The sequence below is a fragment of the Phyllobates terribilis genome, unplaced genomic scaffold (genome assembly GCF_046119375.1).
Source record: "Phyllobates terribilis strain yellow unplaced genomic scaffold, ASM4611937v1 Scaffold_2__4_contigs__length_985480577, whole genome shotgun sequence".
Classification (NCBI taxonomy): Eukaryota; Metazoa; Chordata; class Amphibia; order Anura; family Dendrobatidae; genus Phyllobates; species Phyllobates terribilis.
In genome coordinates, this window is record NW_027362762.1 from 110,294,714 (window position 1) to 110,311,964 (window position 17,251).

General features: G+C 46.4%; 1 protein-coding gene across 2 annotated transcripts in view; it reads left to right on the forward strand.

The window, feature by feature from the left end:
- LOC141195600 (cilia- and flagella-associated protein 337-like) overlaps positions 1-17,251 on the forward strand; it is a 243,414-nt gene that overhangs the window by 51,635 nt on the left and 174,528 nt on the right. For both annotated transcript variants that reach the window (XM_073662494.1, XM_073662495.1), the window contains exons 8-11: positions 125-217; positions 3,219-3,264; positions 6,228-6,274; positions 9,117-9,237. In XM_073662494.1, coding sequence (XP_073518595.1) covers positions 125-217; positions 3,219-3,264; positions 6,228-6,274; positions 9,117-9,237 — 307 coding nt within the window. The remainder of the gene's footprint in view (positions 1-124; positions 218-3,218; positions 3,265-6,227; positions 6,275-9,116; positions 9,238-17,251) is intronic.

A 17,251-nucleotide genomic window follows, 5' to 3' on the forward strand; every position in this document is an offset into this window, starting at 1 on the left:
GTCTGCCCGGATGTTATACTATACATAGACAGACAGATATATTGTAGGTGTTATGTATATAGCTATATATATATAGCTTCCATCTAGCATGTAAAAGTAATGAAATTTGTTGTATATAATGTAGGGATCGAGAGATCCAGCTGTACGAACTGTCTAACCTGGAGCCGTACTGCCAGATTACAGGACTGGAAACTATGCCATTAAAACTAGATTACTGGTAACGTATAACTATGAGCATAAATTGTTCTTCCTGAAAAAAATCATCAGGCACAAAATAATCTCAATGTATTAATTCAGAATTATTAACATATCAGGGTAATCATTAATTAATTTGATGGGTGGGCATAGGCAGGCTGCATCCTACCCCTGGTCCTCTCCAGCCCTCCCAATTGGCAGAGCTTGCTGGGACTGGCGGGAAAATGGCAAAAGGTTGCAAAATTTTTGTAGAAATTCTAGTTGTGCAAATTTTACAACTGTAAGGCTATGTGCCCACGATGCAGAAATGCTCCGGATTTTTTCCTGAGCGTTTCTGCATCTCCCTGGCAGAAAAAACGCATGCGGATTGTACATGTGGATTGTACATGCGGATTGTACATGCGGATTGTACATGCGTTTTTCCTGCCAGGGACAAACGGATGTGAAGCGTTCTTCACTTGTATTTCCGCATGCGGGTTATCAAGCACTTTCCAAGCGATTTTAGCATCACTTGGAAAGTGCTTGACAACTTGGTTACACTATAAAAATCCATGCATCCGGCATGGATTTATATAGTGTGACCGTAAAAGAATGGTAAAAAATAAATATATACCTACCTTCTGATGGCCCGCGGTGTCCTTGTCTCAGCAAGCCGGTAGCTCGTGGTAGACTAAATGACCTGCCGACGTCAGCGGTCGCGTGACCCATCACATGACTAAATTACGTCATGGCAGGTCCTTTTAGTCTACCGCGAGCTGCCGGCTAGCCAAGACAAGGACATCGGGGGCCATCAGAAGTTAAGTATAATATTTATTTTTTATTTTATTCTTTTTTTTACAGGTTCTATGGTACCCGGGTCCGGAGGAGAGTCTCCTTTCCTCCAGACCCGGGTACCATCCGCACATTGAAACGCTTGGATTCCGCATGTACAGATCCAGTGATGCGTAATCCATGCGCTCCAATGCAAGTCAATGGCGGCGAAAACCCAGCGCTTCCGCAAAATAATTGGTAGTGCTGCGGATTTTTCCGCAATCATAATCAGCAGTGGAAATTTCCGCAGCATGTGCACAGCACATGCGGATTATCATTGGGGGACATGGCAGGACTTCTACCAAGCGTTTTTAAGCGTTTCTGCTGCGGAATTGCCGCTTAAAAAACTTGATGTATTGGCTGCTAGGAGTGAAAAGTGGGAAGTTTTTACTCTTATTTTATTCTCCCTGCTGCTCCCCTGGATTATAATTTTTATTTTTAAATCTGCCATGCAGTTCCAGAGATTTGGGCCTTTTTATTTAGTGCTGATTTGTATGGTCTTTACCAAGGGGGCATGGCTTACAGGATCATCTTGGGTGTGCATTTAAGCTGTTCTGCATTATTATCTTCTGAGCCACACCCCCCTTAGTAAAGACCATAAAAATTACCATTAAATAAGAACGGTCATACCTCTGATAAAAAAGGGGAAAAACAGATGTCGGGAGCAACAAGAATAAAATAAGAGCAAAAATTGGCCACTTTTGAGCTGGTGACAGGTCCTCTTTAAGATACAGGACTGCCATCAGGAAAAAGGTTGTTAGACTTTGAAGGACATGGGGAGCAATTGGAGCATATGACATCATAGAGGAAGGTCCTCTCTTTCCTTTACAAAAATTTAGTAGTACCAATTTCTTATAATATAAATGTAATACATTATTGACTATTAAAATAATGTAAAGGCATGACAACACTGGGAGGCCACATATGGCATGAACAGCTCCTGACAGAGTATTGCAAAATCACAATGATAAGCGTTTTTGGACACTTCGTTTGATCCCTCAAACCATTCACATTACACCATTATTGTGAGCCTGAATCTGAAGATATTCAACCAGTGTAAATGGTCACTAAGAAGCTCAAAAATGAAATTCTCAAAATGTATTGAATTCCTTCATTTTCTTTTTTTTCTGCTTAGTTCCTGTTTTTTTAGGGAGTAGGGGAAGTGAGACCAAAATTGGCTTTATTTCACAAGAATGGAAAGTATCTCATATTTGCCAAGCATCTGTAGACAGCTGTTCACGGTTCTTACCCTCATCCAGATGCCAAAACAGCTGTCTACCAGAGGTGTCCAGAAGATATTTTTCTTTTTTTCAGGGTAACATCTAATTTATATACATTTTCCCATGGTGTATGTCTCCAAACATCATCTGGATATCTTCAATGAGTACTAGCCCTCCATCCAAGATCAGTCAACCTGCCATTTAATATTTTGATTTATCTGCCTCAATGCTACTACGTTCCTATGATGCTCAACCATACCATCAGCCCCAACTGTTCATCTTCAGGAGTGCAGCACTTCCGGAAAGCAGGAGACCAGGAGGCAAGTGAGCGGTGCACTCCTATAGATAGAAACTTGAAACAACCTTTTTAATCCTTAGGACCCCTTTCCAAGAATACCCTCAAAAGTTTGAAGGTGTTGTCTCATGATCCTTCTTCGGGAGTGCACTGTTTCCATTGCTTTCTAGCTCTTTTTTTGTTTTGGGTCAGTGCACTCCTGAAGAATGACAGTTCGGGCCGACGGCATGTTTGTGCTTCTGGCACAAACTTTGTGCTGTCAGATGGTGGAAGCAGAGGCAGCTTTAGCTCTGAAACATCAGAGGAAGGGAGGTAGGCTGGCCAGCTTCAGAGCAGCACTTGCAGGCTCAAAGAGCTTGAAAGCACGCACTACTTGCCTAGGAAACTGATTATATCTGCTATACTGAAGCAGTGGTCGGTGGCCTGGGCAACAACCAGTAAAATATAGAATTAAAAATCACTTTATTCTTGAGAATTAGAGGTAATTAGAGGTAAATTAAGGCAAAAAAGGCAAAGTTGTTTGTCTTTACAAGAACTTTGCAATTTTACCTATTTAACAAGTTGAGAATAACTCTTTAAACTTTTGTGTTGTGTGATATACAGTATATGTTCAACTATCTTGACCCTATAAAAGCTTTATTCATATAGGCATATGTTGTATACAAGTTTCAGCTTATTTATTTCTGTTCTCTTTCCAGTGGAACTGACAGTGATGAATGTATGATTTTATATGGAGATGACAAGGTAACGAGACTCACCCCGTGCTGGTCCCTCAATAATAACACCTGACTGTAATTGAGTTAAAACAAACCAATCACTATGAAAATGCAGTCCAATCTACAGGCACCATGGCATAGAGCAGGGGGAGCTGAGCAGATTGATATATAGTTTGTGTGAACATATTCTGTATAACCTGTGTTGTGTACATTTAAACCTCTGCACTCTCTGGGATTTTGGGTCCAGTGGGCGGGCCTATCAGTGACTGACAGCTATCTCTGTATGCATATTCATTCAAATAAAGCTGTCAGTCACTGATAGGATTGCCCATTCGACCAAAAATCCCAGAAAAAGCAGATGATTATATTTTAAAAACACAGGTTATATGGAATCTGATCCCACAAAATTATATAGCAATCTACTCAGCTCCAACTGCCCTATAACATGGTGCTTTTTCATGGTGATAGGTGCCCTTTAAAGTAGGGTTATCAAATAAATACAAGTCCGACTGTCTGATAAAATATGACACTTTTTATTTTCTATCAGATAACACATTTCATGTTACATTGGAGGCGAAGAAAAGTCGTGGAATTCTGGAAATCAGAAGATGGATAGATATGTTAATGATATGCAAATAATGAAAAAATAGAAACAAATTTTTCAAAAACATCTTGATTTTTTCAGTATTGAGTATGAGTTTCATGCATAGAAATTCCCGCACTTACACATCTTGGCTGCTATCAATAGGGTTATTAATGGAGGTCTGAGGAATGTTCTGTAACGCTATTGACCCTCCCCCTGGGCCGTGGGGTACTCGGTGGCCGGGCCGGTCGGTGCTGGGGATGTCACAGTGGCAGTGACCTGGTCCGTGGCCCAGGGTGGTCAATAAAAGGGGAATAAAGTAATAGGGGAATGAAGTTTTTATAGAGATAATGTTTGTGACGCCACCTGTGGTATGCAGCTATATGGGGCCGCCACTGCGGTGCAGATCCTCTGGAGCTGGTGGTGATGCAGCAGAGTTGGTTCAGCTCTCCACAGGCAGAGCTTAGCTCCAGGGCAGGATATGATGATGTTATGAGGTGGATGTTGCTGGTGCTGTGTAGTGCAGGGCTGGTGATGGCGCAGCAATAATTCTAGAACACAGTGGGGTGCAGTCTTCAAGGTTTTACTCACAGTTATTCAAGACTCCTGGTTACCAGCGCCAGTGTGTAACCTCCCACGTCGTCCTGCGTTCACCAAGGAAGGGGTTCAGCAATCTCTCAAGTATCTCAGGAGTACTTAAACGGGACCCCATTCTATGTGCCGTCCTCGGTCGTCTTCCTGCATTGCCTCTCACCCTCCTGCCCTGCGCGTCACAATCAGTGTCCCAAGCCAGTATCCTCGGATCTTGTCGGGCGACGTGCAGTCCCCTGAATCCTATGCGGCCACCTTTTTGGCGATATAATTGTGGTTTTGGGCAGCTGCACCTTGAAAGTACAGTCGCCTCTGGTTATCTAGCTGAGCCTTGTAGTTCTCCACTAGTTAGGGGCCGGTCCCCTCTGCAACCTGATCCCTTAACGTCCGTGTAGATTCGGGCGCACGGGTGGCTTCCTGCACTGTTCCTCTTGGAGCCTTCCTTCTCCTCCTGTCCTCTCTCACTCTGTTCTCCTGGGCCTCTGTTACTAGGCCCTGCTACTTCCTCCTCTCCTCCTTAGCATAGCTCCTACAGAGCTCCTGCTCCCAACACTTCCTCTCTTTCTCACTCTCTCCTCAGACTGCTCTCCTGTACTGCTTCCTCCACCCACACCCACTACATGGTTCCCCCTCTCTTGGTTCCATCCCTTCCAACCAGGGACAGGGCTCTGCACTGTACGCATGCATCTTGCACCGCCTGCAGGTCTGGAATGGTGTAGTGTTGGATGCAGGTGTTAGCGTCCCGGGCAGTACTCCCTCCTTACCTGAGAGTGGGATACCACACCTCTGAGTGAGATGCAGTACCTCTGTGGCGACTGAACCTGCAGGGGTGCCACACTAACATACATTATGCCACCCCAGACCATAATTCCGGGAGTAGAACCAGTGTGGTGCTCTCTTGTCAAGGCCTCTTTATGGCGTTGCCCATGTGGTCTCAAGACCAATCTCCAGCAATCACTGAGTCAAAAATAAAAGTGGGACTCATCTTTGAAGAGCATAGACTTCCATTACAACCTCCATTGCTCCAATCTATCCTCTTTGCTCTGCACTGTGATAGCCTTTGAGAGCAGTGCCGTGAGGTCAATGGAGCTCACCTGTAGCTGGATATCTCGCTCGTAGCCCAATGTCGTGCAAACGCCTGCTGATGGTTTGCGTAGACAGTTTGACGTGTTGTCCAATTTCACTTGCTGTCCAGAATAGATCAATCGTGGAACCAGTTCTCAAAAATGTCCCAGGAGCTGCTTTTCAACATGACAGTGCCAGACCCCATGTTGCTCTATGAGTATCCAGCGTGGCCTTATTTTGCTACCATGCCCTGAAGCGTCTCTTGACCTTCCTCCCAAGTACATCTGGGACATCATTGATCGGCAACTACAAAAGGAGCTGCTAGCAGTGGATCTTGGTGATTTTCGTGACCAAGGGCATTCAGTGTGGCAGAACATTCCTCAGACAACCAATAATAACCTCATTGACAACAGCCAAGGTATTTCTGCACGTGGTGCTCATTCTCGATACTTAATAAATTGAGATGTATTGAAAATTCTATTTTCATTTTTTAATCATTTGCATAACATTAACATGTCTATTCATCCTGTGATTTCCATAATTCCACAAATTCTCCTTCTTGACGTTACAATTTCAATATTGTTGTTTTTGCTGTGCAATTTGATCTTGTAATATCTGGTGATTAGACCATTAGTTATTATTAACAATGACAATAATGAAATTACATAGTGTAATATACCAACTAATAGAATAAAAAGTGGAGATATTTTATAATTATAGCATCATTCACTTTCTCCTATTCTTTATTACAGGGATGTGTGAATATTCTGCTCTTTACTTCAATAGGAGAAACACTAAGGTAAAATAATGTGCAATAAAACAAAAAATCAGACATAAACACTGTTGTAATACATTTATTGTAATCAACAGTGCTTCATTTCCACATACATAGGAGCTAATTGTCCGAGGATATGCCACCATGTAAAGAGAACCCGCCATCAGATTTCTGTTTTCTTAATGGTCTCCCCTAGAACGTTCCTACTGTCATCACCTTTTTAAGTTTTTGTTCATCACCATGGCCTGAGATACCTGTAAACATAATCTCTTTATTCCTGTACAGCATGGAAGCAAACCAACAACATAGAGATCAATTGGTATGGGTGTGCCTATCCTCAGATCTAACTCCCCAAAGTCCAGCGTACACACATTGCACAGTGCCCTATCCAGGGCAGTGACTGAACTCGACTATGCGCATGCGCTAAGTTTGAGTGCACGAGCAGTCACAAGATTTATTGTTAGATGTGGACATCAATTAAAATGAGGGGTAGGATTAACTACACTCCAAAGGACTCTGAGGATGGTTGTGGTCTGCCCATAGGACCTCTCAAAGGGGATGGACAAACAATTGTAGACAGGAATTTAAGGCTATTTTTCCAAGGATCCAAGGGCTGTGATGGTGAACTAAACATACATTTAAAAAAACATAGATAGAGCCTGTTTTGAACAAGGAATTTTAGAAACCAATTCCATACCAAAAGAACCATTACTTAAAGAGGACCTTTCACCACATTTTTCACATTGAACTGGACGTATGACGTAACAGTGGCTGCAGAGCAGAATAAAACAATTTTATTTTTATCTTCCCCTCTCTGTTACGGAGTTACTAGCAATCAAAGTATTTCGCACCTAAGGAGTTAACTATTGTTAAGTACACACACTAAGTGGCAGCGCTGGTGCACACTTGTAATTTGCATCGTATTAATAAGTCCAAGTGGGTGTTATCAGATATTTTTCACTGGGGGGCATGTACTTCTTCTCCCAGTAGTGGCCCAATCATAAGAAGGCGGCAACACAGCAGAAAAAGAATATGCCCTCAACATAGCTTAGGTTTCTCAGTGTGAGGTATAATGATACAGTGCTGATCTCCTGGTCCCACCTCCTGCATAATTAGGAAGTGCAGGGAGATTAGAGCATAGATCACTCACACCTTTCAGATAAAGTCCATGTGGGTGTAGGGGCAGCACAACTGAGTTTAGCTTTGTCACATTACAATCCCTTCTATCTGTGCTCCTCCTCTCATAGCATTGTCAGCTCTGCTATAGTACCCTTTCCACCCACACTACCTATGAGCTGGGTCCGCAATCACACTTGTGTCTGTTGTGGTCAAAAGTTGCTTTTAGCACAACAAGCGAAATTGTGACTTGTCAAAACGCAGCTGTGCTGCCGCTCACTTCAAGGGGACCATATCTGAAAGATGTGCTCTTATCTCCCAGCACTCTCTAATTATGCAGGAGGTTAGACCGGGAGATTAAAGCTGTATCATTACATTCCACACACTGAGAAACCTAAGCTATGGTGGGGACCTGTTCTTTTTCTGTCATATTGCTGCCTGCTTATGATTAGCCAACTCATACACGGAGTAGAAGTACACATTCCCCCCCCACGCTGAAAAATCTCATAACATCCACTTGGGCTTACTAAAAGTTAATTCATTAGGTGCCAAAAACTTTGTTAATATCTCTGCAATGGAGACGCAAAATAAATAAAAAACAGCCACTATTACATCATGTGTCCAGTTCAACATGAAAAATTTGGTGAAAGGTCCTCTATAAGGATTCACATATTAATTAAACCTAAAGAGTACCCAATTGTACAAACAAAATTCTAGAATTACTCAATAGAAAAAAAAAATAATTATACATACAATCACTAATGTAAATAGCAACTACCAAAAAAGATTCTAAAAACACCCTATTATTAATCCATAGGGTAGTGTGGTCACACAAACTAGTGTTGACACCTAATAACATTAGAATAAATATTAAATCACTAGTTTAATTCAGAAACAGCACCAGGAAAAATAGCTTTAATAATAGTGCTTATCAAGCAGTGAATATAGTGTAAATACATTTAGTAACTGTCTGGAAGTTAAATCAAAAACAATCAGGTTAAATAGCCACCACACAACATCCTGATAAGACACGTGTAACACATTGCCCAGTATCCCGATGCATGTTTCACATATTGCTTCATCAGGGGGTACTGCAGTGCCCACTACCTCTTTATATACTGCTCACTTACCAATTGCTACCGGGCATTCTATCTGGCGCATGTCAACCAATCCCATCATCATACACCACCACCTCACTATAGCCGCATTGTGCTTCCGCACATCAATCCACTACTGATACCAGAGGTGATGTACTGTGGGGTTGGACATACATTGCTGTTCAGGAATAGAGATTATTTTGCAGTTATCCAAGCGCTGCAGTGGTGAACTAAACATACATTAAAAAAAAGTGATTACAGTTAGAATACTTCGGTGAAGGCTGTTTTGAGCAAAGAACCTGATGACAGTTCCCAAGTATCAACTTTGATGTGCTGATTTCTGGGACCTTTACCAATCTTTAGAATGAAGGAGCTGCAGCACTACTTGAGTGCCACATTCTCTGATTTGCCTACACAGTGGCCCCACGCTGTCCAGTGTGTAGCATCAAAGCGCTATTGAAATTAATGGGGCTATTCTTCAACTCTGTGAAAGGGTTGGAATACTAGGGTGACGAGTAACCCTCCTTGTTACATTGTTTTCCTATAAAGATTGGTTCAGTCAATGAATCATTGTATAGACCATCTATCTCCAGCCTGATTGCTTTTGAACACTTTATGTTATATATTCTCGTCATGTAAATTTTTATTTTTAGAATGTGGAAAAAAATGCCTCGTCCAGATAACATAATGCCAACTATTGTCCTTGAAAATGCTATTCTGTCTCCTCATGTAAAGTTAATCCGCTGGCAGGTGCATGGAGATTGGGTGACACAGGTAAGTGCAAAAGTATTTTAATGCATGGTTAAAGGCCTCTGCCTACATAGAAATCATGGGGCCCCATAGCAGAAGTTCTAATTGCCTCCCATGCAAAAAAATAATAATGTCCAGCTTGGTCACAAAAGAGCATATCCCACAACTTTGCAGTCATTACAAAGCAATTTTGCCCCTATTGAAGCCCCCTTAGTGTTTCTACACACTAAGGTACCCCTTTCATGGCACTCATAAAGTATGATGCTAACAAATGTGCCCCTAAGCACAGTAAGATACCCCCACAATGAATTTCTCTATGGTACCCTCCACAAGAATAGTATGATAAGCCAACAGTACACCACTCCCGCAAAGTTTGATACCCCCACATTGACCCCAACACAGAGCTCTCATAGTCCCCCCTCATAGTCCCCCACACACAGTATGATGGCCCCGATACAGCCCATCACAAAATATGATGGCCTCTACACAGTGCTCCATACATTATAGTGGCCCTCCATACAGAAGGTTCCAAGGTAGTTCGAGATCCAGCACACGTGAGTAGATAAAATCAATGTTTATTCCAAAATTGTTAAAAACATCTTCATCAGTGTATATGTAGCGCCCCGAGGGTTCGGCCGCTACAGGGGTATTGCACCTCAGACCAGAGGTGTGATATTCCACTCCCGGGTAAGGATGGAGAATGGACCAGGGCTCAGTTAGCTGCATGCATCACACATACCCCATTTCCCAGGGACAGCTCAACGGTGCTCCCACTAGACAGAAGTGCAGGCACGACCGACCATGTCCCTGCTGGAGTGGGGAGGGAGGGGTGGAACACCCAGTGCTGTAGGGGCAGATAGGGGTTGGTTCCTGAGCGTAGGTAGGAGCCCATTGGTTGCTGGTCACCTGGGCTCATGGCTAGAGGGAGGTATAAAAGGTGGGCACCATCTTAGAACAGTGTTCAGTTCGTTCTGTGAGGAGAGGAGAGCTGACAGGGAGCAGCAGCTCAGGCTGAGTGCTGCTCCAGAGGCAGGCCTAGGGAAGAGGCCGGAGCCTGAGAGGAGAAGGAGAAGTGGGCCTAGAGAAGAGGCCGAGGAGGAGGTGAAGGGGAGCTGAGATTCTGGCTCATCTCAGCTCCAAGAGAACGGAACAAGAAAGGAACAGAAAGGAACAGAGAAAGAGAAGGAGAGACAGAGAAACAGAAGGGCTCAGGAACAAGAAGGTGGAAGGGACCCTAAGAACCCACGAGAATCCAGGGTGCAGGGTCAGGCAGATTAAGGGTACCGGATCCCAAGTTGGTGGAGGAGAAACAACCCTCAGCCAAAGACCGGTCGTCGTGATCATCTATTGGTGCGACACCTCATCAAACCTGCTAGGAAGGCACCATATAGGACAGCGGAGGACGGGGCCCACGTTTAACCGCACAGGTCCGCGGCAGCCGGACAAAAGTGGGTCACTGGTGAGGCAGGCCAGAGAAAGGATAAAAGGGGGTCCTGTGCCATGCTCCTGAACTGCCTGTGAGTTGACCGAGCCCCACACCTGGTGGACGCAGCACGACTCGGGCAGTCATTGCCAGCTGAAGTGACTTGGATATTAACCGTGAGTAAAGACGCTGGACTGCAGTACGTTGTCTGTGTGCTTTTTCGCTCCTCCGGCACTACCGGTACTGGGACTCTCACTACCATCACTCCCAACATCCACTACACTGCCCTGGGGCTGAACTCTTCCCGTGGGGAGTCACATCACCTCAGCTGCACCCATCATCAGCCCCAGCGGACTGCCTTGCAGCGGCGGTTCCTAATAACCGCAATCCACGGGTGGCGTAGTCGGACATTATCTAAAGCACGTAGCAGACTACCATTGGCCTGACCACCCTGAGCCGCGGGACCGGGCCGCCACCACTACTACCCCCAACGTCTCCCTATCGCCCGGATCCGCGTGCCCCACGGCCCAGGGGGCGAGTCAGCTTTGGCGTAGTCGGCAGGATCGTGACCAACCCGCCACAAACGTGTATTGCGTGCCTGAAGAGAATTACACATGTACCTTAAAAAGAAGTTTCCCGCCGTCTGGAGTCGTTTCCCGCCATCCGGAGCCGATTCCCGCCATCAGACGCCATCTTGGACCGTTTCCCGCCATCTTCATCCGTCTTTCCCGCCCTGGCAGAGCGGACGCCATAATGGGCGCACCAAAAGACAGCAGGAAGCCACCTCCCATCGTGGGCCAGGTCCCAGAATGGCGCCAAAGAAGAAGCCCGCCCCCACCAGCCATGAATGCAGCAGTGGAGATGTCCATCAACATGGGGGGGCTGCCCCTGAAAGTGATTGTCAGCAGAATGCCCCAGGACCACCCCCTCTGGGGGCGGAAAGAGAAGAAAACTGTGGGGCAGGGCGCGGTCTGGATCAGTCTGGCCAGGCCGCACCCGGAGATGGAGGGGGAAATCAGTGCCGATACCCTGGTAAAGGGCCTGTTGCAAGCAACACCACCATGCAGCCTCACCGAGCTTTTAGCCCATCTCCCCAAGGAGGATTCCGAATACACACGGGCGGCGCTGGAAGAACTGGACCGGAGGATGGTCCGGGCGCAGCAAGAAGTGATCGCCGGATGGAAGGAGGAAGTGGTCCGGCGGGCTGTGATCCTGCAGCCGAAGGCGCCAGCAACAAGCAGCGCACCAGCCAGTGAGGGCCGAGCGGAGGCCGAGGACGCCGCCGCGGAGGAGGCCGCGACAGCAGAGGCAGGTAACGGAGATGCCCCTGCACCGAATCCTAGGGCCGCCGACCTGCCCCTGCACCCCGTCGCGGAGCCCCACGCACCGGGACCCGCTGCTGACACCGTGCCCTCACCGCCATCAACCAGCCCCCAGGCCGTCGACGCTACCAGCGAGCCCCGCCCCACGCCGTGCCCTCTGACCCCGGGCATGCTCAGCCAACCGCCACCGCAGGCCCGGTCGCAAGGCCTAGCGCCCCCGCACGCCGCCCGTCGACGGGAGTACTGCCGCCAACAGCTGGAGGTGTTCGAGAGGGAGCAGCGGGAGCGGCGCATGAAACAGGAGAAGCTGCAGGCCCAAAGTGCGGAGCAGAAGATGAAGGCCCGACGAGATCCCCGAGCTGCCCGCGGTCCCCGAGTCACCGGGACTGTCGTGAAATTTCACATGGAACATGGCTGCGGTTTCATCCGAGACCCTGAGACCATCAGCGATGTGTTCGTGACGAGGAGAGATGTGGAGAGCCACCTGCCGGAGGGTCATCGAGGGCGAGATCTGTTTCCAGGGGATGTGGTGTCTTACACCCGACACCAAGGCGTGAAGGGATGGTACGCCCTACACGTCCGCCGAGTAGTAGAGGAGGAGGAACAACACTACTCGGACGCTGAGTACCAGGAGGGCCCGGACGGGCCTGAAGATCCTTATGAGGAGGAAGAAGGAGCGTCACGAAGACACCGTTACCAGTGAACGGTCAAGTGGCATTGTAAATAGTTACCCGTAAGGGTGCAAAGGAACTGTGTGGGACTGTTTCAAATTGCATGTGGTCCCCGTTGGGACTGATATAGGACTGTGTGAACGTTATTCCCTATCCCCTAAGTAGCCAGGCTGAGGACTGTGAGCAGCCATCCCTCTTCCCCTAACAGGCTGAGGACTGTGAGCAGCCATTCCCCTATCCCCACCGGCCGAGGACTGGGAACGGCCAATCCCTTGTAAATAGTTGCGCTTCTTAAAGCGCCCCCTACTGGTTTTATAAAAAGACTGCAACGTCTACCTCTAGTCTACAAATTTGCTGGACTGTTGCACTTAGAAGAAGAAAGAACACCTGGTCGCAAGTTGCACCGCGACCATGAACCAAGAATACAAGAATGTGCTTTAATTAAAAATATTTTAGATTTTATATGCTGCTAAATAGTAATGTGAAAGTTTTCTATAATGTTTTATACAAAAGAGTTCCAGAAGTATTAGTACGTGTTTTATAATAGTGTGACAAGAAAAGAAAAGTGTGTCCCATAAAGGGAGTTGAACAATGTCGTCCGTTTCTAAATGTAAAAAGTTATTTAAAAAGTCTTTGCATGTCCTGTAATCAACTGTTTTTGCTCTTTTCCAGCCCGAGGACGTGCTGTGCTTTACCAGGGGGGAATGTAGCGCCCCGAGGGTTCGGCCGCTACAGGGGTATTGCACCTCAGACCAGAGGTGTAATATTCCACTCCCGGGTAAGGATGGAGAATGGACCAGGGCTCAGTTAGCTGCATGCAGCACACACACCCCATTTCCGAGGGACAGCTCAACGGTGCTCCCACTAGACAGAAGTGCAGGCACGACCGACCATGTCCCTGCTGGAGTGGGGAGGGAGGGGTGGAACACCCAGTGCTGTAGGGGCAGATAGGGGTTGGTTCCTGAGCGTAGGTAGGAGCCCATTGGTTGCTGGTCACCTGGGCTCATGGCTAGAGGGAGGTATAAAAGGTGGGCACCATCTTAGAACAGTGTTCAGTTCGTTCTGTGAGGAGAGGAGAGCTGACAGGGAGCAGCAGCTCAGGCTGAGTGCTGCTCCAGAGGCAGGCCTAGGGAAGAGGCCGGAGCCTGAGAGGAGAAGGAGAAGTGGGCCTAGAGAAGAGGCCGAGGAGGAGGTGAAGGGGAGCTGAGATTCTGGCTTATCTCAGCTCCAAGAGAACGGAACAAGAAAAGAACAGAAAGGAACAGAGAAAGAGAAGGAGAGACAGAGAAACAGAAGGGCTCAGGAACAAGAAGGTGGAAGGGACCCTAAGAACCCACGAGAATCCAGGGTGCAGGGTCAGGCAGATTAAGGGTACCGGATCCCAAGTTGGTGGAGGAGAAACAACCCTCAGCCAAAGACCGGTCGTCGTGATCATCTATTGGTGCGACACCTCATCAAACCTGCTAGGAAGGCACCATATAGGACAGCGGAGGACGGGGCCCACGTTTAACCGCACAGGTCCGCGGCAGCCGGACAAAAGTGGGTCACTGGTGAGGCAGGCCAGAGAAAGGATAAAAGGGGGTCCTGTGCCATGCTCCTGAACTGCCTGGGAGTTGACCGAGCCCCACACCTGGTGGACGCAGCACGACTCGGGCAGTCATTGCCAGCTGAAGTGACTTGGATATTAACCGTGAGTAAAGACGCTGGACTGCAGTACGTTGTCTGTGTGCTTTTTCGCTCCTCCGGCACTACCGGTACTGGGACTCTCACTACCATCACTCCCAACATCCACTACACTGCCCTGGGGCTGCACTCTTCCCGTGGGGAGTCACATCACCTCAGCTGCACCCATCATCAGCCCCAGCGGACTGCCTTGCAACGGCGGTTCCTAATAACCGCAATCCACGGGTGGCGTAGTCGGACATTATCTAAAGCACGTAGCAGACTACCATTGGCCTGACCACCCTGAGCCGCGGGACCGGGCCGCCACCACTACTACCCCCAACGTCTTCCTATCGCCCGGATCCGCGTGCCCCACGGCCCAGGGGGCGAGTCATATATTCCATAAAAAGATTAGACAAAAGGTCTATAAGACATGGAAGTTATTATATGTTTCAAACCTTTAAGCTCCCTGGTTCTTGTTCATAATAATAATAATATGATTATATAATAATAATATAATGCCCCCCACATAGCCCTCCAAATAATATAATAGTCCTCACATAGCCATTCAAACAGTATAATTTACTCTACATAGTCCTCCAAACAGTATAAGTGATCCCTACACAGCCCTGCAAATAATATAATGGCCCCCACACAGCTCTTCAAACAATATATTGGCCCCACACAGCCCTCCAAATAATAAAATAAACCTTACACATTCCTCCAAATGGTATGAAGCCCCCCACATAGTCCTCTGAATAGTATGATTGCCCCCCACATAGCCCTCTAAATAGTATCAAGGCCACCAAGGTAGCCCTCCAAATAGTATGATGGCCCGCACAGTACTTATTAATTAAAAAAAAAATATTCACCTCTCCCTGTTCCCTCTCTGCTCCCGGTCTCCGCAGTGTGTGGTCTGAAGCTGTACAGTGCTTGACATAGCAGTCACAATGTAGTGACATCATCATGCACGCTCCGCTAGGACGTCACACGCACAGGGAGAATGATAGAATTAGGAGCTGACGGCTACATGTTCCATTATTGCTTGCAACTATATCTGCATCCAAGATTCCAGAGCAGTCGTGTGGTTTGCCGCTGGCCATTGACAGTTAGTCTGTGACTAATCACCCATGTGATTACATTTCTTAAAGGAATATACCTGCTTAAAGAAAAAAGCAGTATGGCCAGGAGAGGGTCTGGGCATTGCAACCATTATTACATGGCAAAGCACACTTGAGCACAACCTGATTTGTGACATTGAAACTCGATAGAATTTAACGCTGCATATGTTAGAGAGTCTGTACAACCATTATAAAGCTGTGACTGATTATATCATACAGCAGGCAAAATACAGTTTATAGAGTTAATTTGAAATAAATTATTTGCAGCTGATGAGGGAAAAGTTTCACCTATAGAAGCCTTTTGAAGATGCTTCTAAATTTGTCCAGTAAGATCTGTGTCATCGAATATGTCATCCCCTGTATATTTATATTTGAAAAAATACTTAAAAGGATGTAACAGCAGATGGCGATAGTGTGTAAAGTTATATGCTTGCTGTAATGTGTGGGGGGAAAAGCTCTCAATTGTTGGTTGTTTTTACTTCCTGTGTTTTCCTTTCTTTTCTGAATGTGTTATGTCAGCAGCACACGGACTGTGTGACACTGAATTGTATCTCATGTTTAACCAGTATGAAGTAAATACTGTTTACTCAAGATATCTTGCTGATTGAAGCTCTTGTAAGTACAGCGGTGACTGTAAGAAGATGCACTCTGCGACAACAAACAGCAGGATGTGGAAGAAGGAGTGGAGGAGGAGCAGCAACAGGTGGATGTGGAAGGAAACATTGAGTTATTCCAGACAAAGGATGAGGCTGACAGTTAGTGGGAAATAGATGTTGACAAAGACAACCCTTTGAAGACTACCAACTTTTTTCATCAGGATGCAGAAAGTGAACTAATGGGGCCATGTGTTGTATGGGTGAGCATGACAGGTTGTATGCTCAATTGCTGATGAGATTACGTGTTAGCATCAAGCAAAAGGTTGACTGTTGAATAACTGTGTTTTTGGACACCCCGTTATAAAAGCAAAATGGAGAAATGTTTTCCAGGTCCCAAAAAGGAGTCAAAATTGACTTATTACCAACATAAGCTGTGTTCCCTGCTGAGACTAAGCTTTTTGCCAAGCAAACGCCTGCCGCCCACACTTCTGACCAGGATACCCTTCTCTGTTTCCTGCAAAGCCAATGGTACCCTGTGCAAGCGATAAAGCTACATCAAGTAGCTGAGGCAACAGCAACAGTTACAGAATTTTTTTTGACATTATGGACCAGATGCTTTAACTGCCACTGCCCCAACCTAACAAGCATCAGCAAATAGAGGTGCACTACCTGAACAGCTAGGTTCAGTCATACCTAGACCCCATGGACTTTTGGGTCAAAAGATTGTATCGTTGTCAAGAACTTGACCAGTTTACCCTTGGTGTACTGTCTTGTTCAGCCTCTGTTCTACTGTCAGAGAGGGCATTCGGCACAGCAGTGACTTTGTCATGTCCGAGCCGACCTACAGGTGTGGAAAACCTTACATTTCTGAAAATGAATCAGGCATGGATTTTCATTCATCAATGGCTAATGTCTATCATTAGATCAGTGATAGCATCTGCCTGCTTCTCCATTATGTTCTATATTCTGATTTCACCAGTGCTAATTTCTACCCAGCAGGAAATCTCTTTGCGTGTCCTGTAGACAGCCATACATCCCTTGTCTGTAGCATATATGCTATAATTATACCATACTGCTGCTGCTGGGGCTGCCAATTCTGGCCTTACATAGATGGACATCTCCTGGTCTGTCCCGTTATATTCTATACCGCGCAATTGCTTCCACCTCCAATCGACTGCCACATGGTTCTCCTGCTTGTCTATTGTGTTCTACTACACTGTTCTGCTGCTGGGAACTATAACTG